Source organism: Mauremys reevesii, linkage group 14, assembly GCF_016161935.1.
Source record: "Mauremys reevesii isolate NIE-2019 linkage group 14, ASM1616193v1, whole genome shotgun sequence".
Classification (NCBI taxonomy): domain Eukaryota; kingdom Metazoa; phylum Chordata; order Testudines; family Geoemydidae; genus Mauremys; species Mauremys reevesii.
Genome location: NC_052636.1, coordinates 32,606,695 through 32,631,123, shown reverse-complemented (window position 1 = coordinate 32,631,123; position 24,429 = coordinate 32,606,695). Strand labels below are relative to the sequence as shown.

At 50.9% G+C, this 24,429-nt stretch overlaps 1 protein-coding gene across 1 annotated transcript in view; it reads left to right on the top strand.

Annotated features, from left to right (window-relative positions):
• The window catches only part of LOC120381964 (zinc finger protein 850-like), a gene marked incomplete at both ends in the record, with an annotated part of 298,933 nt that overhangs the window by 255,278 nt on the left and 19,226 nt on the right, over positions 1 to 24,429 (top strand). Inside the window, one exon of the mRNA XM_039500139.1 lies at positions 22,639 to 23,055. Coding sequence (XP_039356073.1) covers positions 22,639 to 23,055 — 417 coding nt within the window. The remainder of the gene's footprint in view (positions 1 to 22,638; positions 23,056 to 24,429) is intronic.

Sequence of the window (24,429 nt, the reverse complement as noted above, 5' to 3'; positions counted from 1 at the left end):
CTGAGAGCAGCTAGGGGGCATCACGGTGAGAGAACAAAGAGCGACCCCTTGTCTCTCCCAGCAGATCCATCACACCCCTACTAGCCAGAGGCTGATACAACCCCATGGTGGGGAACCCAACACCCTCCCCACTGCCAGCAGCTGGATGTGAGGGGCTGGGACATCTTCCCTACGCCTCCCTGCTGGGTGCCCCCTTTCCATGTCACACCAGCCCCTGGATTCAGCACTGGAAGTCTGGTCAGTTTCCCCACCCTGCCCAGGGGGTTGGTTTCTCTATTTCCTGTTTGACAAATTAGGGAATTTTCTCCCCCACCACCCAAGTGTTTGTTCTGAGGATCTAGGCCCATGTTAACAAGTCCCAGCAGGTTTGTCACACTCTGTCCCCCTCCCCTTCCTCACCCAGGGTATTCCCTGCCCCCGCCAGCCCTAACTCCCCAGAAGTTGCCACCTCTTCAGTATTTCCTGCCCCTCCCCCGCCAGCAGGAACCCACCAGCAACCCCCCAATTACCCCTACCTGAGCTGGCTCCACTGCAGCCAGAGAAGCCCCCGCCTCCCCCGGCCGGGCCCGGAGGGGTTAATGCTTTCCTGTGCCCTGCAATCCTCCCCCACCATCCCACCCGCCGCTCCAGCCCCTTCCTGTGCCCTGCAAATCCCCGGCTCCCAGCTGCTCCAGCCCCTTCCTGTGCCCTTCAACCCCACTCCCAGCTGCTTCAGCTCCTTCCTGTGCCCTGCACCCCCGCCCCAGCTGCTCCAGCCCCTTCCTGTGCCCTGCAACCCCGGCTCCCAGCTGCTCCAGCCCCTTCCTGTGCCCTTCAACCCCAACTCCCAGCTGCTCCAGCCCCTTCCTGTGCCCTGCAACCCCGGCTCCCAGCTGCTCCAGCCCCTTCCTGTGCCCTGCAACCCCCGGCTCCCAGCTGCTCCAGCCCCTTCCTGTGCCCTGCAACCCCGGCTCCCAGCTGCTCCAGCCCCTTCCTGTGCCCTGCAAACCCCGCCCGGCTCCCAGCTGCTCCAGCCCCTTCCTGTGCCCTGCAACCCCCGGCTCCCAGCTGCTCCAGCCCCTTCCTGTGCCCTGCAAACCCCGGCTCCCAGCTGCTCCAGCCCCTTCCTGTGCCCTGCAACCCCGGCTCCCAGCTGCTCCAGCCCCTTCCTGTGCCCTGCAACCCCGGCTCCCAGCTGCTCCAGCCCCTTCCTGTGCCCTGCAACCCCGGCTCCCAGCTGCTCCAGCCCCTTCCTGTGCCCTGCAACCCCGGCTCCCAGCTGCTTCAGCCCCTTCCTGTGCCCTGCAACCCCCCCGGCCCCCAGCTGCTCCAGCCCCTGCCTGTGCCCTTCAACCCCACTCCCAGCTGCTCCAGCCCCTTCCTGTGCCCTTCAACCCCAGCTGCTTCAGCCCCTTCCTGTGCCCTTCAACCCCAGCTGCTCCAGCCCCTTCCTGTGCCCTTCAAACCCCCTCCCAGGTGCTCCAGCCCTTCCTGTGCCCCTGCAACACCCGCCCCTGTTCCTGCAACCCGCCCTCACCCGCGTTCCCAGCTGCGCCAGCCCGGTCCCGGGCCCCGCAACCCCACCTCTCCCCCGAGCTGCAGCGGCTGGGATCCAGCTGACACCCAATGCAGGGGCTGGGGGCGGGGAGCTGCTGCACCAGCCCCGCTCCCGCTTTTCTCCTGGGGAGCCCCGGCCCCTCTCCTGCCCCGGGCTGAAGCGGGTCCCCGCGGGTCCCACACCCTGCGTGGGGCCCGGGGCGGGGCCAGGGCCGGGGAGAGCCGACCCTTCCCACCCTCCCGGCCCGGCAGCGGGGCAGGGGACCATGGCGGGGCCGGGAGCGCGGCGCGGGGGCTACTCCAGCCCTGCAGCCCGCGGGGCAGCGCGGTGGGGCCGGGAACACGCGTGGGGCGGACACGCTGCTGCCGGGGGCGGGGTCAGGGCTGGGGTTGGGCTGTGGGGGGGGCGGTTACGTGGGGTCACAGCCCCCAGCTCTGCCGCTCCCGGGAAAGGGCGCGGGGGTCAAAGAGGCACCGGGTGGGGGAGGGGGCGGGGCCGGGGGAAAGGCTGGGCGGGGGGGGGAGGGTATGGGTGGACCCGGGGCCCAACATTACCGGGGCAGGAGAGGGCGGAAGCGCCCCGGGGCAGGCTGGGAGATGTAGTTCCTGACTCGCCCTGGACCGGAAGTGACGTTGGGGGGAGAGACCAAGCCGAGCTGCAAACGCGCGCAGGCCCCTGCGGCTCTGCCTGGCTCGCGCGGGGCCGTTGGAGCCTCTCCCGGGCCGGAGAAGGGTTGGTGCCGGTGGGGCTCTGGGCATGCGCAGATCGCGGCGGGAGAGCCCTTCATGAACCCCCCCGTGCCCGGGCCGGGCCGTGCCCCGCTGGAGCCGCCCTGGGGCCGCCCCGGGCTCCGCCCGCCCCGCTGCGGAGCGGCAGCCTCCAGGTCCCGGAGCGAGCCCCGGGGGCGGGGCCGGGCGGTGACTCTGCCCCAGTGCCCGGGGGGGACCCGGCATCTCGCAGCGCCGGGATCTGCTCCCGGGGCAGCGCCCGCGGGGGCTCGGGCTGCTGCCCCGCAGGAGCCCAGCGCCCCGGGCCCGGCCAGGCTCTGCCCTGGGGCACCGCGGGGGTGCCGGGGAGGGCTCGGCCCACTGGGGTCCCTGCGTGGGGCTGGGGGCGGGCGGGAAATGTCGCTTCAGCCCGGACATGGCCGGGGGCAGGTGACCCCGAGGAGCGGGAGAGAAAGGGGGCTGAGATCCTCGGATTTACCGCTGCCCCCTCCCGTGGGGACCCCCTCCCCTCCCGTCCTGCCCCTTTCTCCTAGAGAGCCACAAGCAGCGCCCAGGGTGACCCCCTCCCCAACCCCTGAGAAGTTCCTGTTCCCCCCGATTGTGCCCCATTTTCTCCCCCTTCGCCAGTGGCCAGTTCAGGTCTCAGGTTTGGGGTTTCCATTTCCACCTGCAGGGATTTGTCCTTGTGCGGGTGGGAAATGGTCCCCCCGAGTGATTTCTGAGCTGGGCAGAGGGTGAATGGGCAGAGGCTGGGGGGGCCCTGAGACAGGGACACCTCTGGGCTGGGCTGGGGGGGCCACTCTCTGCTGGCAACGGGGCCTGGGAAGGGCCAGGAAGGGGAGGGAGGAGCAAGTGTCCCCCATGGAGACGGCCCAGCCCCAGGTTTCCCAGTCCAGCTACTCCCCAGCACCTGCTGGCCCTGTGAGTGTGAGGCAAGAAGAATCCATCTCATTCTGTTGTTGATTGAATATCCCTGTATAATCCCCTCCAATTTCCCCTCCTTTCTCTTGAACTGTTAAATGCTGATGTAAAATCTGCCAGATGTTGGTGCTTCTGTCTCACATTAGCAAATATTTAGTTTGTGCCCCATTTTCTCCTCAGTTCTGAAATACTGATATCGAATTCTCAAAAATCTTCCCGCTTTTCTCTCCAGGTGTGTGACTGAGATCAGGGCTCCTATCGTACTGAGCGTGGCCCTGTTCTGCCAGGTGCTGCAGAGACCCCAGGTGAGATCTGGGCCCTGTTCTGCCAGGTGCTGAAGAGACCCCAGGTGAGATCAGACCCCACTGTTGTGCCGGGTAAAACTGAGACCTGGACCGAGATCACGGCCCCTCTTGTCGCAGGCAGCGAACAACTATGACCCAAACCACTGCCTCCATTGTGCTGGACACTTCAGAGACCTCGACTGAGATCTGTGTCCCCGTTGGGTCTGGCCCTGCACTGACCCCGACCCAGATCACGTCGCACCACTGTACTGGGCACTGCACAGACCCTGACAGGGATCCTGGCCCCACAGTTTGCCAGATGCTGCAGGGGCCCTAAACAAAATCAGGGATCCTGTAATGCCGGGAGTTGCAGAGCCCCCGACTGAGATCAGGCTTCCTGTTGTGCAGGGCTCTGCACAGACACTGACCAGGATCAGGGTCCCCATTGTGACAGGTGCTGAAAAGGGTATCTCTACCCTGCCACTAAAAACCCCCATCTGGCCCATGCCAGGTGACTCAGGCTCACGGGCTCAGGCGAAGGGGCTGTTTAATTGCAGTGTAGGTGTCTGGGCTCGGGCTGGGGCCAGGCTGTAGGACCCTGCGAGGTGGGAGGGTGCCAGACCTTGGGCTGCAGCCCTAGCTGGACCATAGACACCACAATTAAACAGCCCCACAGCCTGAGCCGTGTGAGCCCAAGTCAGCGGGCACGGGCCAGCCGCCGGTGTCTGACTGCAGTGTGGACATGCCCACAGGGACAGAGAGGCCTTGCCACAAAAAGCTCAAAGGCTAAATAGGCCAATGGTGGGAGGCGATGGGGAAACTGAAGCTCAAAGAGCTGAAGTAATTTGCTCAAGTTTGCATGGAGAATTTGGGGCAACACTGGGAACTGAACCCAGATTGTTTGAATTCTTGCCTCTCCCCTTAACCCCAGGCCCAGCATGTGTGTGTGCAGCATTGTTTTGGTCAGTGTTTGCCTTGCATTGGCTTCCAAGGGAGGCTGTGGAATTTCCTTCATTGGAGGTTTTTAAGGCCAGGTTAGAGATACACCAGTCTGGGAATGTCTAGGGATACTTGGTGTTAAGGGGCTTAGTCCTTCACCCTCTCACTTCCCTGGTCCTTCTCCCATGAACAGAGAGCAGCAGTACCCCAAGTCCAAAGGCGGAAATAATTCAATGTTTATTGGGGTGAACTTCCAGCAAGCATGATTCCAGTTTCCTTCCTTACTGTCCCCCTTCCCAGCTCTGACACCACAGAGCCTTGCCTGTGTCCCTGTTCCCATTTCCCCCTTTAGCAAAACATGATCCCAATTCCCCCAGTCCCTGTTCCCATTCCCCCCCCCTTTACTTCCTGATTGACTGCAGACTATATAGTAAAACCTGAGTTTTGCTTAGCTATTTCTTAACCAATCATTTTACTGAAATTTAACTAACCAATCCTAACATATTGTAACATGGTTATTTAACCAATTATATTCCACCACCTTCATTGGTTTACACCCAACAAAATTAATTGTACAGCAGACAGAAACAATCACAGAACCTGACAGAGACCATACAAATAAACATACAGAACAATACAGAAGTGAGGATTTCACAACTACATTTATACAGACATAAGGGTTTTCCAGCTGTGTCTATTGATAAGTGAGTTCTTGCCAGACAGGACGCTATCAGACCAGGTTTCCTTTTACATCTTCTAGGCTCTTCTCTTTCTCTGGAGGTGACAGGAATATCAGGGCAGGATTGTATTCCTAACAGCCCAATAGCACCTTATTTCAATGTGACTAGTTTGGAATGTGAGGATGTGACCAGACACTTCCCAGCGTATGGCTGCCTAACTACATCTTGGCTGAAGGCCTTAGCCTGTCGCAGTAAGAGAAGGCCATTCCACAGACAGTGATCTTTGATTCCTTCTTTTATACCTCTGTAACTAGCGAAGTGATAAGAATACACCTACATTCTTACAGTCCAGGCCTTTGCAGACAGGCCTGAATAGCTCTATCCTAACACTCCACCCTCCTTTTTTTTTATTTTTCTTTTGGGATCCTCCTGCCCAGGTATCCCTGGAAAAGCACAGGACAGATGGCGACACATTTTCTGATAGGGCCAGGCATCAAGGTGGAAGGTGTCGATATTCCATTTGTCCCACTGCCCCTTGTGTAGTACCGTGCCCTGCACCTTCTCTCGTACGGGCATACCACACCTAGTCCAATTAGTGTCCCAGACTTCCCATTAGATTGGGCCCGGGTTGTCTTGCACACTGCGGGGTGGGAAGGGCTTACTACATTACTTATAGGTTATCTGCATATGCAGCGTGACACAAGTGCTGTTAACAATACACAATGCACAGCAACACCGAGTCCTGACCACTGCAGTATGGTCCCACGTCCGAGCCACGACCGAAACACTGCCTCTCGTCCTTCGACAGGGTCAAGATCTTAATGTGTCCAGTTGCTGGCAGCTGCAGCAAGCTGCCCCTGCAGGTTTTACGTGCTTTTGTCCATATTCTAATTCCATTGAATGTCCACAGAGAAATGGGTTATTGTCCAAACCAACGTAACCACTTGGTATGGATCAGGCGGTATGCCCTGGTTCAATTATTCACAGCAATAAGATTTACAGATCCATTTGTGCACCAAAGTCCAGATAGCAGCATGTAGATGTGTGTAGTTTGGTTGGGGCTGGTGCAATTGTGCCCCCAGAAATATGTACATTTCCAGCAAAACCCCTCCTACACAGTACGCCCAATTGTCCACCCCTTGCCATAGGCCATTGATCCTGCTCCTGCATAGTCATAGGAGAGGGGCACGGCCAAACATTTTCTTTGATGTGCACCATTTTTCACACCCCTCCATTGATTCCCAGTGAGCTCCTCCCCTTCTCATTATTCCCATAGGGCTTGTGGGGCCCACCTTAGTTGCCGTTCTATTTCCAGGCACCATAGTAGCCATTACACAGGTGCTGGCCTCCCAGTTGAGCATTTTGCATTCCCACACACCTCTTCCTCTCCCCCCAGGTCAGCCTTTTGAAGCCATCCCCCACCCACCTCATGCTAGCAGCAAGACCAACACCACAGACAAACAACACAAAACATAGATCCATTGTATTCTGGGTTATTCTTCCGCTGGCGCCAGCATGGTTGTAGAGTGTCTGAAAAACAAAAGAAACAATTTCCACCCCCCTGGTCGGGACAGATTATTTCTTAATAATAATACCAATTCCTTTTACAAATGTCTTTGCTAATTGCAGGGAAAACAGAAGAATTACCTCCAGGCTGTCCTTGTTTTGTTCTATAGTCAGGCTAGTGAATTACCCCACTCACTGATCATTTATGAGGTGGCGTGCCTGAGTTTCCCACAGCTTCAGATTTCTGCTCTGTACACACACACACACACACGCTCCTTAGGGTTAACCTGCCCCCCTTATTTTCAGGGTTGACTTGTTTTTTCACCTCCCTTTTCTGGAGGGCCATAATCTGAGTCTTCTAGGAGCTTGTTTGCTGACCAGATTCATTCATTATTCTCAGGTTCTTTGTGCTGCAAAAGGCAGTTTCCTCCTTCCCCCATCAGCTGGGTATTGCATCCACACAGAAGCTTTCTTGGCTGGCCTCTGGATTCAAAGCTATCAGCAGCTCAGAGACTGTTTCAAAAGGGACACATTTCACTTCCACCAGGGTTCTTATTGCTGTTCACTTTCATCTTCTGCTCCAAAACACTGCTTAAAAGATCTGAAAAAGCAGCACAATCTACTATGCTCCTTTTGGAGCCCTAACAGGATTTTAATTAAGTACCATGTTTTGTTTGCATTTCTTTTACCCCTTTTCCAATATACACTGCACCCCCCACCACTTGCTAGTCACATTCCCAGACCCCACTGCCAGGGACTTTCTCACTCCAGCCCCACTCCTTTCCCCTGTGAAAAGACATCACCCAGGGATCCCTGCTGGCCATGTGAGTGTGAGGCAAGAAGAATCCATCCCATTCTGTTGTTGATTCAATATCCCTGTATAATCCCCTCAAATTTCCCATCTTCTCTCTTCAACTGTTAAATGGTGACACAAAATCTCCCAGATGTTGGTGCTTCTCTCTTATATTGGCAAATATTTAGTTTGTGCCCCATTTTCTCCTCAGTTCTGAAATACTGATATCTAATGCTCAAAAATCTTCCCGCTTTTCTCTCCAGGTGTGTGACTGGGATCAGGGCTCTTATCGTACTGAGCGTGGCCCTGTTCTGACAGCTGCTGCAGAGACCCCAAGTGAGATCTGGGCCCTGTTCTGCCAGGCGCTGAAGAGACCTGAGGTGAGATCAGACCCCACTGTTGTGCCAGGTAAAACTGAGACCTGGACCGAGATCACGGCCCCACTTGTCGCAGGCAGCAAACGACTGCGACCCAAACTGCTGCCTCCATTGTGCTGGGCACTTCAGAGACCTCGACTGAGATCTGTGTCCCCGTTGGGTCTGGCACTGCACTGACCCCCAACCAGATCACGTCGCACCGTTGTACTGGCTGAAGGCCTTAGCCTGTCACAGTAATAGGTTCTGCCTCAGCACAGGGGGCTGGAGTAGACGACCTCTCAAGATCCCTTCCAGGCGTACATTGAAATAATTCTCTTTTGTGCTGTGTCCTGTTCTACGCTGAGCTGTTTTGCATGGTGCCATTTGGAACTGTGATTGCCCCATGTTGTGTTCCATAGTTTTATGGTGCATTGTTTTGCCTCAACTTGTTTGGTGTCTGTGTTGTGTTGATTTGAGTTCACCTATTTTGCATTGTGTACTTTTGTCCTAAGGTGTGTTAGTTTGCATTGTGTTGCTTTCTTCTCCTTAGTATTGTGTCATTTTATGCTGTGCAATGTAGGTTTTTGTTTTGTTGTTGTTTTTTGAATGGCCTGACATCATGTTGTCGTGCGGTTTTTCTCTGTATGTTGTTTTATATGTATATATTGCATAGCATCCTAGACATGTAGGGCTAGATAGGACCTCAAGATGTCATCAAGTCCAGCTCTCTCTGCCAAGGCAGAACCAAGTATCTGTAGATTGTCTCTGACAGAGCTTTGTCCTACTTGTTCTTAAAAACTTCCAGGGATAGAGACTCCCCAGCCCCCCTTGTAAGACTATTCCCGAGCTGACCTGCCTTAGCTCTGGGGACACCCACACAGACTGTAGTGGTGAGCAGCTCTGGGGAGAGAGGAGACCCCAGTGAGTGGCAGCTGGGTAAAGAGACTGAAGTTGGGAGGAGAAACATTGACGTGGCCAAGGTCACCCAGGCTGTCCGTGACCGAGCTAGAAATAGATCCCAGTTCTAGTGCCACCGTACTGCTGTTTTGGGCACTGAAGGTCTCTGCCACCCTGGTGTTTTAGGCACTTGTGCAAACCCTTAGTACAGACAGAATTTACACTAGTGCGCTCTGATTGGCACTGGTGCACCATGTCCCTGTTTGAAGGCTTGCAGGAGATGGGGGACGGGGGGCAGTGACCTCCCTGAGTCCTGGGGCTGGCTGAACAGTGCAGCTGGGAAGGGAGGGGCAGCAGTGAGTGCTGGAGGTATGAGCCAGGAGCACAGCCCCACAGGACTGGACACTGACTTCTCCTGACACCCCCCAGCTGTGTGCAGGGACCGCAGCTGAGCTGCCTGCCAAGACAGCCTGTGCATCTATGGACAAACCACCTCTTCCTGCAGCCTAATGCAATGGGGTCTGGGGACCTTTCCGCGGCAGCGCTTTGAAGCGCTAAGTGTAGTCGGAGCGCCAGCGCTGGGAGAGAGCTATCCCAGCGCTGTCCGTACTCCACCTCCCTGTGGGGATTAATGTACAGCGCTGGGGCTCTGATCACACTGGCGCTTTGCAGCGCCGCAATTTGCAGCGCTGGAGAGGGTGTTTTTTCACACCCTGCTGCAGCGCTGCAAATTTGCAAGTGTAGCCAAAGCCCAAATGGGTCACTTGCTGGAGGATTCTCTGCAGCTTGAGAGCTTCAAACCACAATTTGAAGACTTCAGTAACTCAGACATAGGTTAGGGGTTTGTTATAGAAGTGGATGGGTAGGATTCTGTGGCCTGCTTTGTGCAGGAGGTCAGACTAGATGATCATAATGATCCCTTCTGACCTTTAAGTCTGAGACTACATGGCAGAATGGTTAATGAAGAAAATACACTGAAATGCCTCTACCCGGTCCTGTTGACTTCTTCTCCTAAACCTCCCATGAGTTCTGGCCTCTTGGTCAACTCAGCTCCCAGTCCCCCATTAGCTGTGCCCTCTCCCAGCCTAACCCATTTCTACTGCAATTCTTCACCCTCCTCGTCCAGGCAGGGGGTTGGCGCTGCAGCCCCTAAGGTACCTGCGTTAATCACTGTGTCTCATACTAGGGCTATTTAGATTTCAGGGAACGATTCAGAATTACTGACGCTGGGAGGTGGGAGAGAGGAGAGGCTGAGAGAGCGTGTGCTCTTACGGCCACGTTCAACTCTGGTAGCCTCCATGTTACCTCATCCTCCCCCATGTGTCTCTGCTCATGTCAGTGTCACCTGATCATAATGCCACTGGCTTCAGCAGAGCTCCTAGACAGGAGCTACATCGCAAGGGGGTTACAGTACTGAGAGTAAAATACATCACAGGGAGGGTGTAATTATCCTGAAGTGAAACATTCCAGGCTAGGAAGTACTTCATTACTTAAAATTATGCTTGACAGGATTGGATTTCTATGAATAAATTGCAGTAAATGTTAATTTCACTGTACACACACACACACAGAGATGAAAAAATATTGATATAGGTAATATACAGAAATGCTTCTGGAGAAAGTGGAGTTTGATTTAAGGATATTTACACTGTATATTTTGGGTGTGACATTGACAATTTCTCTTTGAACAGTTCTATGATTTGGCTTTTGGACTCAACAGTTACTGTTATTAAATAATTGTCTGACGACCCCCATAACTTCCCACAGCTCTGAACACTGAAATTGTAAACATTGAAAAAAGGGCTTAAAAATAAATATCGCTATCTATTGAAATTAAAAGAAAGAAATAGACACAATGAATTTTGTCAAACCCACTTAACAGCAATTGCAATATGCTAGGGGATGGGAATTCACAACTAATGCACCAACCTTAATTCTGCCCTGTAGTGACACCAGGCAATTGCCGTAGGGCTATGAATTAGGCATTTTAGTGTATATCGTTCTGATCTAAAGACACATGAGATCTTTTCCTCAGGATATCACCGTCACTGGGTTGTTTCTCTTAGTGGTAATTCCCAGAAGTGAACAGATTAATAACATCAGTTATGAAGTGGCCATTTCAGATTCCTGGGGAGTGTTGTATTTTGCACTAGGGGCCAGGTCCTTGGAGAGACGGAACCTTGGTTTCATTTTAACTTCTCCATGCTCAGCAGCTTCTGGAATTTGGTTCAAAGTATTTACATGTTTCCCTGACCTGTTCTTAAAAGTGCTGCTTTAGAAAGTGGGGACGGGCAGGAACTGACTGCAGGATCAGTAGCTGAGTCCCTTAGATATTTATAGCTCATCGGAAGGAGGACGGGGTTTGGTTGGTGTCTGGGGATTTAATAATAAACACACAAATATCATTGTTCTTAGTGAATTTTCATCTTCTAATTCCCATAACCCACTAATTATCCCTGGCTGCCCCCGGCAGTCTGGGGAGGGAGAACTAGTCGACTCCTGGGGCCAGTGTGGAACCGAAGGCACAAGGATCTTTGAGTGGCTGACTCAGAGTCACCCAGAGTGAATTTCACTTCACTGGATAAAGCCCTAGTTGCTGAGCTCTGCAGAGGGGTTGGGAGGTGAATTCCATCCCCCATTCTTGGGCATAGACCCCCCCCCTCCAATTCTCACCCTGATCTCAGACACTACCCCAACCTTCCCCTGCAGTGATGGACCCACTTGATGCTGCCAGAGCCAGCTGCCATGGGAGCTAGAGAGGACAGAGGGCCAGCTCCAGAACTGCTCCCCCTGCCCACGGCCCCCAAGCTGTGCTAGAGTTGCCCTGACTTTCCAATCTGCAGATCAGTCCAGCTGTACCCAGCCCGTGCACCCACCACACAGAATCTTTGTCACAACAAACATCCCAGGATTGGGAAAGACCATCTGGGGCTGGCTGCAGTCTCCCGTTGCTGCTGTGAGGGGAATGGGGTGGTCCCTCCTGTAGGATACAAACATACCCAGGGGCATAAGGGAAATGTAGTTTCTTCCAGGGGTTTGAAATGTTTAGTTTAGAGTCCTGAGCTCTGTCTTCCTGTTTGTCTCCTCCTGCCACTTTCAGATCTCTTGGAGAGACAAGGTGGGTGCGGTAATTTTTTTAGAACCAATTAAAAATACCTCTTTGCTGGGACCAACAAGGGTACAACAACTTTCCCCGTTGTACCCCCTCCCCATCTCACCTCCCCCTCAGCTGAGACTGTCCCATGTGATAGGAAAATAAGGGTTCAGTCCTATCACTGGATTGGGTCTTGCCAGCACTAATGGGAGTGAAAGCCTGTGTGCATTAATGACAGCAGCAGCTCTGGGACTCGACACATAGGGAGAAGAGATGGGAGTGAGCAGGTTATGTTTGTGCCAGGTGTGAGTTACTCAGGTGGGAATTCTGCACACGCACAGAATTCACGTCCAGCGCATAATTTCTTTTTTTGGCTTGAAGAAGATACGTTCTGCCTGAGCAGTGCTACAGTTCTGCCTTTCACCCACCAGAGGCCCCTGTGGCACCAGAACAGGCAGCAGCCAGCTGGGTTCATCTTGGTGGGAATTTGTTGCCCCGAGCTATACCTCAAATGGGAGGAGAGTTAGTGGGTGCAACTGGGGAGAGTCCTGAGACACGGCTGCCGCTGGGGGTGGGGACAGGGTGGTCATTCTCGACTCGCAAGAGGGTGTGGAAAGGGCACAGGAGGAGCAAGTGTCCCCTATGGCGAGTGCCCAGCCCCAGGTTATCCAGTCCCAGACGCTTCTTCCCCCACCGTACCCCAAACCTCTTCACCCCTCCAGCCATCAGTTACCAGGCTTCCCTCGCTGCGAGCCCTTCCTGACTGCAGAGACCCTCTGAGCCAGTCGTGTGTCAGGGCTCAACCCTCTGGCTGCGTCCTCAGGGCACTTTCTTCCTCTCTCGGGGCACCATGCCACAGGGGCCCCACAATTCTACATTGCTCAGGCTTTGGCTTCAGCCCTGGGTGGTGGGGCTCAGGGCCCTGGACTTCAGCCCCATGCGCTGGGACTGGAGCTTTCTGCCCTGGGCCTCAGCGAGTCTAATGCTGCCCTTGCTTGGCCCCTGCCCTGAAACCTGCTAGAGGCCCCCAGGGGGCCCAGGACCCCTAGTTGAGAACCACTGCCTTACCCCACGAATCACAGCAATGTTCAGGTTACTGCCAGTCATAGAATCATAGAATCTCAGGGTTGGAAGGAACCTCAGGAGGTGTCTAGTCCAACCCCCTGCTCAAAGCAGGACCAATCCCCAACTAAATCATCCCAGCCAGGGCTTTGTCAAGCCTGACCTCATGCCAAAGGACCAGTCACTTACTGAGGTCAATTGAATCTTAGATCTCACAACAAAGACAACACTTGTAGCCAGTCCTGTCATAACCTGTATTAAGAATTATTTAAAAGGAAAGGAGAGTTGTTTACGAAGTTAAAGCAGGTAATCCGATAGATGCAGACGAGTTACAGTCTTAAATTTCAAAAGGTAATAGAAGCTTCTATAATAAGCCAGCTCTGCATGTTCTTTAGGACCAACCCAGGCTAATCAGCTGGGGATCTCGTGCTTATGCCTAGAAACTCCCCGAGTCCAAGCAGCATACAGATAATCAGTTCCTTCTGTATGGGGTTTTTTATCCCCTTCCTGCCATGTGCTCTGAGCTGCAAAGTCAGCTAATGGGAAGTTAAGAGCACAACAACAGTCTTGTCGTCTTTCACATCCCATAATAGTCTATCTGGTGTTGATGAACCTTTCCTGCCAGGCAGGGTGTAATGCATTTGGTTGCCAGTCAGCACTTCACCTAGGTAAAGTCTCTCTCCTGTCTGGTGATTTACAGAGCCACAATGCAACTAGTCAGATATTAACCCAGGCAGAAACTCACAAGCATTCAATAAAGTCTAAGCGCATTCTTATAATCCTAATACCTAATACTAACCCAGGTGAGTCAGACTGATTCCAGCGATGCATTTGTCCCTGTTCAATGAAGACATGGGGGCTTTTGCAAGAGCTAACACCTCATCTGGCAGTGTCACAGGCAGGCTGGGCAGGGATGGTGTCTCTAGCCTCTGTTTGCCAGAAGCTGGGAATGGGTGACGGGGTGGATCACTTGATGGTTACCTGTTCTGTTAGTTCCCTCTGAAGCACCTGGCATTGGCCACTGAGCTAGATGGACCATTGGCCTGATGGAGTGGGCAGCTCTTATGTTCACAGTCTGTATGAGGAGTATCTACTCATTGGGACTCACTGGGGAGCCACAGAAAGGAACAAGATGTGCTGAGGCAAGAAGGCCCAGTCTTAGAGCCCCTGGGGTCACGCTTGCCAAAGGCTAAAACTAGGCCCAGCCCATGAAAGGGGCACTGCCAGGAGAGACTGGATAAAGGCTGGAGCATCCAACAACTTAGTTAACCTGAGAGAGCTGCCTTGGGGACAGTGACAGGGAGAATCCCCAGAGTGACTCCTTTGATTCTGCTCTTCTCTGGCCTTTGGTTCTTAGAATTATAGAACTGGAAGGGACCTCGAGAGGTCATCTAGGCCAGTCCCCTGCACTCAAAGCAGGACTCAGTATTATCTAGACAATCCCTGACAGGTGTTTGTCCAGCCTGCTCTTAAATATCCCCAGTGATGGAGATTCCACAAGCTCCCTGGGCAATTTATTCCAGTGCTTAACCACCCTGACAGGGAGGTTTTTTTCCTAATCTCCATCCTAAACCGCCCTTGCTGTAATTTAAGCCCATTGCTTCTTGTCCTATCCTCAGAGGTTAAGAAGAACAATTTTTCTCCGGCATCTTTGTAACAACCTTTTATGCACTTGAAAACTGTGATCGTGTCCCCTCTGAGTCTTCCCCAGTTTTTTTCAATCTTCCCTCATAGGTCATGTTTTCTAGATCTTTAGTCATTTTTGTTGCTCTTCTCTGGACTTTCTCTAATTTGTCCACATCTTTCTTGAAAAGTGGCCCCCAGAACTGGACACACTACTCCAGTTGAGACCTAATCAGTGGAGTAGCGCAGAAGAATTTCTTCTCGTGTCTTGCTTACAATACTGCTGCTAATACATCCCAAAATGATACTTGCTTTTTTGCAACACTGTTGACTCCTATTTAGCTTGTCATCCACTAGGACCCCCAGATCCCTTTCCACAGCACTCCTTCCTAGGCAGTTATTTCCCATTTTGTATGTGTGCAACTGATTGATCCTTCCTAAGCGATGTACTATGCATTTGTCCTTACTGAATTTCATGCTATTTACTTCAGACCATTTCTCCAGTTTGTCCAGATCATTTTGAATTTCAGTTCTATCCTCCAAAGTCCTTGCAACCCCTCCCAGCTTGGTATCGCCCGCAAACTTGATAAGTGTAAGAGAGAGACTCTGCTGCTGGGAGGGTTTCACCCTGTGTCAGAGGGTCACACCCTGGTGGGAGGGGGCTAGGCCTGTACTGGGATAAGGTCACTCTGTGCTTCACAGTGTGGCAGAACCTAGAGTGTCCATTAGCAGGGAACAATGCTGGGGGGAATCAGCATATGGAATGGACAAAAGCCCCCTCTGCATTCTCTCACATTGCCCTTCTCGCCCTGGCAGGCTACAGATTAACATCCACGTTTTGCCCCAAATCATCCCATCCTCCCAGGGTGAAGGAAATGGCTGCAATGGAGCTGGCTCAGGTAAGGGATTCTCAGGGAGCTGGTGGTGGGTTCTGCTTGGAGGGAGAGAATCAGTAAATGTACAGGAGGGTGGGAGCCAGTGATGAGCTGCCAAAATATTAACAACAGGTTCCCTCCTCACCTCACGAGGGGGTCATGCCCCCCTATGGGTCATGCCCCATCCAACACCCCATGCTCCTTGACACCCCCCCCAGGGACCCCTGACCCATCCCCCCCTTCCCTGTCCCCTGACTGCCCCCTGCCGCCCCATCAAACCCCTCCTCTCATTCTTGATGCCCCCCTGGACTCCCTGCCCCATCCAACCACCCCTTCTCTCTGTCCCTGACTGCCCCCCAGCACCTCATCCAACCGCTGCTCCTTCCTGACTGCCCCCCAGCACCTCATCCCACCCCTGCTCCTTCCTGACTGTCCCCCGGGACCCTTGCCCCCATTCAACCCCCTTGTACCCTGCCCTCTGACCGCCCCCACCCCTATCCAGCCCCCCACAACCCACCGAACACCCCCTCCCTGCTCCCTGCCCCCTTACCACACTGCCTGGGGCCAGGACCAGGTCCGCAACTGGCGCCGCAGGACCCGACTCCCCGAGCCGGACTGGAGCCGTTGGGCCGGGACCGGTGCTGCAGGGCCTGAGCTGGGCCGGGTTCGAGCCGCTTGGCCGGGACCAGCCCGAGCCAGGGATGCTTGGCCAGGACCCGGCTGGGGCACTCGGCCGGGGCCAGGGGGAGCCGCTCAGGTGGAGCCGGACTGGGCCATGCACACCGTCCCCCCCTGGCCCAACTTACCTGCCTGCTGCTTGTTTCAGGCTTCCCGCAAACATTTGATTCGTGGGAAGCAGGGGAGGGGGAGGAGAAGGAGGGCGGAGCGTTCAGAGGAGAGGGAGAGGTGAGCTGGGGCCGGGTGGACAGCTGCCCGAGCCTTGGTTAAATTTAAAAGCTTTTTTAGAACCAGTTGTCCTGGAACAACCGGTTCTAAAAAGGCTTCTAAATTTAACAACCGGTTCATGTGAACCGGCTGGAGCTCACCACTGGTGGGAGCTGCTAGAGGTGGTGGGAGGCAGGAAATATCCTGGGTGGAGAAAGGGAGGGGACAGGATGTGACAAACCTGCTGAGACTTGTGTACTCTAGGGTGTGATGGGTTGTCACCCCAGGGTGCAGTCTGGGGGGCTTCTGGGAACCGCTGTGCCTCTAACCCTTAAGCTGGGCTGGCCCTTTTCACGCTGCTTTGCTGGAGATTCAGCCAGCCTCTCCAGGGCCTGTTATCACCCAACACGACAGCAGGTGGCGTCATGCATCCAACTAAGCTACCTGAGTGCTTTACCTGAGCCACTCAAGGACAGATAGAGACAACAGCCAATTTCCCGGCGATAAGTGTTAGCAAACAGATCAAAGCAGATTACTTAACAAATAACCAAAAACTCAAACTAAGCCTAACATACTAGATGGATAGACTTGGATTTAGCAATTCGTCACCGACTGATGGTACAAGCAGTCCACCAAGTTTCCATACACAAGCTAGAAATCCCTTTACCCTGGGACCAGCACTTCCCCCAGTTCAGTCTTTGTTCCTCAGGTGCTTCCAGGAGTTCTCTTGTGTGGGGAATGAGGCTAAGAGATGCCGTCACACCCCACCTTATGTAGCTTTTCCATATGGCGGGAACCATTTGTTCTAAACTCAGTTCCCAGTCCAGTTTGTGGGAAAATACAGGTACCAAAATGGAGTTCAGTGTCATGTGGTCTAGTCACATGTCCTAGCATGGCCTTCTGAGTCATAGTAGCCATGACTCATAGGCTGGCTGACACATTCAGAGGAGGGCTAAGCTGTTCCACAGTCCATTGTCTTTGTTGATGAGCCATGAACACTGTCTGGCTTCTTTGTTGTACTGAAAGGCTCGTTGTGGGTGTTACCCAGAGTAAGCACATTTGAAATACAGATACATAGTCAATATCCGTAACTTCAGATATGAACATGATACATGCACACAAATAGGACAATCCTATTCAGCAAATCATAACTTTTCCAATGACATTGGACATGACACATCTTGCACAAAATGCATCATAATTATGTCCTAATCATTTGATAATCATACCACTATGCTGAATGTGGGGTGTAGTGTCAGGGCCTAATTTCAAGGCACAGGTGTTGGGAATGGAACTTCCCCTCTTTGTGGAACAGGAAATAACCCTCTAGCCAGGACTGGGACAACTTCCCAGACTCCCAATGCTGGAGCCTGAACCTACTGACACTTCATTAGTTACCATCAGCCCCGATCTTTGTGGCAACTGCAAACTTTATCAATGATGATTTTATATTCTCTTCCAGGTCATTGATAAGAATGTTAAATAGCACAGGGCCAAGAACCAATCCCTGTGGGAACCCCCTAGAAAGAAATCCACTCGACCATGGTTCCCCATTTACAATCATAGTTTTTAATCTATTTAATGTATGCTGTGTTTATTTTGTATCTTTCTAGTTTTCTAGTCAAAATGTTGTGCTGATCAAGTCATATCCCTTACAGAAGTTTAGGTATATTACATCAATACTATTAGTTGCAACCAAACTTTGGATCTCATCCAATACGGATATCCTGTTAGTTTGATTGGATCTGTTGTCTCTGAACCTTTGTTAATTGGTACTAATTATATTACCCTCCTTTCATTCTTTATTAATTAAATCCATATTCACTGCTCCATTATCTTGCCCAGTATCAGACTAACACTCTTGTAATTAGCTGGATCATCTCTTTTACCCTTTTTAAATATTGGCACAGCATTAGCTTTAGTCCAGTCTTCTGGAATTTCCCCAGTGTCCCAAGTCCTAATTAAAATCACCATTAACAGTCCACCACACTCCTCCACCAGGTCTTTCAAAACTCTTGGATACAAGTTATCTGGACCTGCTTATTTAAACATGTCTAACTGTAATAGCTGCTGTTCAACATCCTCGTGAGTTATTATTGGGATGGAAAGAGTGTTGTCGTCATCATCTTATGACTTACATCATCTGTTTTTCTCCAAATCCAGGAGAGAAATATTTATTGAACACTTTTACCTCTTCTGCATTATTTTGATTCTGCCATTTCCATCTAGTAATTTACCACTAAAGGTAATAATTGGAGATATACCAATCTCCTAGAACTGGAAGGGATCTTGAAAGGTCATTGAGTCCAGCCCCCTGCCTTCACTAGCAGGACCAGTTTTTACCCCAGATCCTTAAGTGGCCTCCTCAAGGATTGAACTCACAACCCTAGGTTTAGCAGGCCAATGCTCAAACCACTGAGCTATCCCTCCCCCCATTGTTAGGGATTAATTTTGTACTTAATATACTTTTTAAAAACTTCCTTCTTATTTTCATTAATTGGTCATTGATTTTTGATAGCTTCCCTTACCAATTTTCTACAATTCTGACTTTCTAACTTCTGTTCTTTACTATTGACTTCCCCTTTCTTCCATATATTTTATTTGGAGAGTGTTGGGATTCCTCCCAGGGAGCCACCAGCAGGGTCCAGAGACAGCCCAATCTCCTATATCTAGCCCTGGCTAGTGGGTATGTGATAAATGTGAAGACCCTGCCTCTGTCTGTCAGCTGGGAGACACAAAGTTTCTCTCTTTCCACCCTCTGATGCCGCCTGGCTGTTCTAGGCAAGGTGAGGTGGGACTCTGTTAATGTGCCTCCCGGAGCTTCCATTTCCCTGGTGCTGCTGTTCCGTGAATAGTGGGGCTGTGAGTGGGGCAGCAGGTACTGAGTGTTGGACTCTTGCTCTTTCAGGGGCCGGTGACCTTCGAGGAGGTGGCTTTGTACTTCACCAGGGAAGAGGGGTCTCTGCTGGGCCCCACTCAGAGAGCCCTCTACAGGGATGTCATGCAGGAGAACTATGAGACGGTGACCTCGCTGGGTAAGGGTTCCTGTCCCCTGGGTTATTAGAAGCTGTGAAGAACCTGAGTAGTAATAACTTTATACCTTTATTCCCCATATATGTTTTGACACGTTTCCTTGCCCCCATTTTTTTGCCTTATCTCCCACCCACTAGAATCATTTTTGGACATGTGCCTTTTTGGTCCCATCAGACATTTTAAAATTGCATTGAATGTATCCTTATTGGCTACATTCATAACTACATTAATCACTATCGCTTTCATGCCTTTTCCTCATTTTAAGAGGAAAATACACCACCTGTAGAATTCTAAATTGAGGAAATAGGTGTATGACTCATGCCTGGCTTGTGTGACAGTCAGGTGAGCTCCTCTTTTGATAGGAGAGTGTATAATGTTTCCATTCAGGACCCCACCGGTGAAGGGAGAACAGAGCTGTGGGAGGGGAGGAGAAGGGGGGAGTAGATAATTCTGGGGTGCCAGGACATGGGGAGGGTGTGTGCAGGGTTAGAGCTAAGAAGCAGCAGGGGGGGACAAGGTAGTGAGAGGTGAAGAGGGAACATAAGAATCTTCCAAGGTGCCGGGAGGTGGTGCTGGCTGAGAGTAATGGGAAGAAGTGGAGAGGAGTGTGGAGGTAGGGCACCGAGGAAGTGGCTCATTCTCAGGTGTTGAAGTTAAGTGGCCTGTCCTTGTGGAAGAGTGGGAGCCCTTGGGGGTCTAGTGCACTCAAGGGGCACCTCCCAAGGACTGTTTAAAAGCCAGGGCATTGCACAGATCCTATGGATCCATGACAGTGTGCCAGAGGTTCAGCCTTATGGGGAAAAGATATAAAAGAAGAAAAGGATCTAAATGCGTATTTACCATCGCTCCCTCTCAGTCCTCATGGGAATCCCTGATCCGTTCCAAAGTGTATTAAAACCTTCCTCTAAGGCTCACCTCTTGGTTATCAGGTCATGTCAGTTTTGTTTCAGGGCTTTCCCTTCACCCTCCCACTTCCCTGGTTCTTGTCACGCAGACAGCAAGTAGCAAAAGACCAGAAGTCTGAAGCACAGATAATGCGATGTTTATTGGGGTTATTTCCAAGCAAGCATATTCCACTACCCTAATTAACTTACACCTAGAAAAATTAATTATGCAGCAGACAGAAACAATTAGGACCCGGGCAGTGTGAGTGCCACTGAAAATCAGCTCGTGTGCTGCCTTCGCCACCTGTGCCATAGGTTTCCTACCACTGATTTAGATTGTAAATTCTTCAGGGCATGGGCCATCTACTATTCTCTGTTTGCACTTTGCCTAGCACAATGGGGACCCACTGTTAGTTGGTCCTTAGGCACTAAGGTAGTGAATACGATTTATTATAATAATAACTCTCCTGCCACTTTGAGCCAAGGAAGATGGCCTTGGGATGCGTAGCCTTATTTGGGGTGTGTTAGTAATGTTGATTTGATTTATCAACTTAATTTAATGTGTATTGTAATTATTTTAATTAATTAATAATAATACTTAATCATTTATATTAATTAATATGGGTTTAGGCTCGCCAATTTGTTTGATCCGAAGATAAAAGTTCGTGTTTCAAATCAGGCTCCACAGAATTGATAAAGGGACCTTCGGGGGTATGACAGGAAGCTCACACGGAGACAGATAGAGTCATAAAGACTTTTTATTAAACTCAATGAAATAGTAAGTAAATTATAAAACAGGTAGAATTACAGAGTTACAATTGTATTACTGTTATTCAAGAGATACATATGATGATACAATATTATGTGCTGCAAACTTTGGTTAATATTCACACCCTGTTTTGATAAACTGGCGTTGGCCTCGCCTCTGGCGGTTCCGGTTTCACAGCTCTTGCAAGGGAAACTAATGCAAAGAGCTGTCAAAGCTACTTTGGAATTTACTTTTTAGCTCAACTAAATAATCTAATACACAAACTAAAATAAAGTTTAGAGAGACCAAGCTTAGCCGAGTCCCTTTTGAACTTAAAGTTTGAAAAGAAAATAAGTGCGGCCTATTACTGGTTAATAGCTGTCGTAGATGGATAGCATGAATACGTAGTTGAAGATGGTGAAGTGTAGAGAAGAAGGAGGAGGTCGAGGTGGGGGTGGGGATACCATAGTGAGGTAGGTTACCACTTTTTATAGAAATAAATGCTGGAAATCCTTCCTCTTATGCCCAAATTTCAGTCTTCCCCCATAGAAATGTTAGGGTACACTTACTCCATGGACTAGTATGTATGTGCGTATGGATGACAGGTATCTGCGCACTTGTGGGGTACTTGTTAAGTCTGTGAGTGCAACTTTGAAAAATCCCCTTTGCTATTCTTCATTGTCTGTTGGTCTAGGTAAAGGGTCTTAGACCTAAGCGTAGGCACTTTATTTCGGCATAGGAAAAACAGTTCCTTTTCTGGGTAAAAGGGCGCAGGATGTAGCTATGCTAACTTTGCTTTAGCTTAAAATGCAGGTTTTTGGCCTGTAGGTTTCTTGCATTACAGCCAAACTTAGGTTTATTAATTCCTATTAAAAATATCACAATACAGTACTTATAAGAAAAGAGATATTGATGCAGGCAAGCAGATGAATCCTGAGGGCTACAGATGTTACTACCTAAAAATGAGATGGGGTTAAACCATGGAATATTCTTTGTGACAAGTATCCCACAAATTCCACTGACCTCCCGTGTTTTCTTTGCTTGCAGTAGGGTTTCCAATTTCCAAACCTGATGTGATCTCGCAGCTGGAACGAGGGGAAGAGCCGTGGGTCCCGGACCTCCAGGGCTCTGAGAAAGAAGTGCTCCCGAGAGCTGCCTTTGCAGGTGAGGAATTGGTTAAACAACTCAACAACTGCTTAGGAATGCAGGAAACATTTGGGATGCCCTACAAAGACCCTATGAGCTCTTCAAGTTCAGGATTGTTCCCTGCAGATGTGGAATCATTATGGCAGATGTCACTCATGGCTTCCGTCCTATTCTGACTGACAACTGGCAGCAGGTCGCTCCCCGATCTCACTTTCCCCTGAGAGTTATAGTGCAATGAGGACCCAGAACTGATGCCTTCCTCTCTTCTCTGTGGAAGGGTTTGGGGAAAATCAGCACCTGATAGGTTTGATCTCTCCCACATATATTTTGGTTTGTTCATCCCTTTTTCCATTCCTCTCTCTGACCTTTCCTTTTTCTCAGGCACAGGGAGTGACCTATGTCTGGATTCTCTCTGTCTCCCATCCGGCGATGGGCTGGTGAGTGAGAACAAGGAGGAGAAACCCCAGCAGGAAGACACTGTGCAAGTAGAACCACATTGGATGTTATCAGGAAGATCCAAAGGGAATATTTCCAGGAGTTGTGCACTCCTAGAAAACACAAAAGCCTGTGAGACTCAGCGGAGGCCAGAGGAAAACTACAGTAGCCACTCAGCCCTTATTCCACACAACAGAATCAACTTGGAAGAGAGACGCTACATGTGCGCTGAGTGCGGGAAAAGCTTCTGTCGGTACTCACACCTTATCACACATCAGAGAATCCACACAGGGGAGCTGCCCTTCACATGCTCTGAGTGCGGGAAAAGCTTCAATCAGCGCTCAGACCTTATCAGACATGAGAGAATCCACACTGGAGAGACGCCCTACACGTGCTCTGAGTGCGGGAAAAGCTTCAGGCGGAGCTCTCACCTTATCAGACATGAAAGAATCCACACAGGGGAAACGCCCTACACGTGCTCTGAGTGCGGGAGAAGCTTCAATCAGAGCTCTGTCCTGAGCGCGCACAGGAGAATCCACACAGGGGAGACGCCCTACACATGCTCTGAGTGTGGGAAAAGCTTCAGTCAGCGCACAAGCCTTATTAGACATCACAAAATCCACATGAGAGTGAACTGTTATAAATCCCTTGACTAGGGCTGGCCAAAGTTTTTGTTTTGTTTTGTTTTGTTTTGTTTAAAATCACATTTGCTAATTCCCACATTGTGATTTTTGCACCATCTTCACCAAGGTCTGTCAGCTCCACCAGATCAGTTGCCTGCTTCTGCCTTTTGCAGCTCACCCTTCTTTGGGGTCAGTCCTGTGATCTTTTCTATCACCTCCTTTCCTTTGAGTCGAAGGAGTGTGTGTCCCTCCTGCCAGGAATGTTCATTAGCTCCAGGTGGGGGAGAGGTTTGATTCCAACAAGCTACACTGAGGCTAAAACTACCTGTGCCTGACATCCACTAGGGCTGCACATGGCGTTGGCTGCTCAAGTTAGTGATCTTGGGGTAAAAAGACAATTATAGTTGTAGTGCAGATGCAGCCCAGGTGCAGGGGTTGGCATTAGCTTTCCCCTTGACCTGACCTAAACTCCATCACTTTCCCTAGTCTAAACAAACCCTGAGCATCACGGTTATACTGTTCCCCCATTTCAAAGCCATTGTTAGTCATCGAGTTCACTCTTGGGGAAGAAGTTGTTTCATTCCCAGTTGCTCTGATGTTGGTTCAGGTTGTGCTGCAGAGCAGATATTTTTACTACCATTTTTCTCACTTAAAATATATTGAACTATAACAAAGAGCAGGAACAGGGCAGGGATAGGGGAAAATGTCATTTCACCCTCTGTAACAACAGAAGAAGATAGTGTAAGTCAGAGGCAGCAAAGAATCCTGTGGCACCTTATAGACTAACAGACGTTTTGCAGCATGAGCTTTCGTGGGTGAATACCCACTTCTTCGGATGCAAGTAGTGGAATTTCCAGGGGCAGGTTTATATAGGCAAGGAATAAGCAAGCTAGAGATAACGAGGTTAGTTCAGTCAGGGAGGATGAGGCCCTGTTCTAGCAGTTGAATGAAAACCAATGGAGGAGAAACTGGTTCTGTAATTGGCAAGCCATTCACAGTCTTTGTTTAATCCTGAGCTGATGGTGTCAAATTTGCAGATGAACTGGAGCTCAGCAGTTTCTCTTTGAAGTCTGGTCCTGAAGTTTTTTTGCTGCAGGATGGCCACCTTAAGAGCTGCTATAGTGTGGCCAGGGAGGTTGAAGTGTTCTCCTACAGATTTTTATATATTGCCATTCCTAATATCTGATTTGTGTCCATTTATCCTTTTCCTTAGAGAAGGATTTCCTTAACACCATCCCAATCCCCCTGTTGTGCAATTGGTTAGGTCAGTATTTTTTCCAAAGGGCTGGGAAGAGGATTCCCTCGTAAATAACTTGTAACTAAACAAAGTGCCCAGGCATTGGGCTCCCAAAGCAGCTGTGGCCTAGGCCCTGCAGGAAG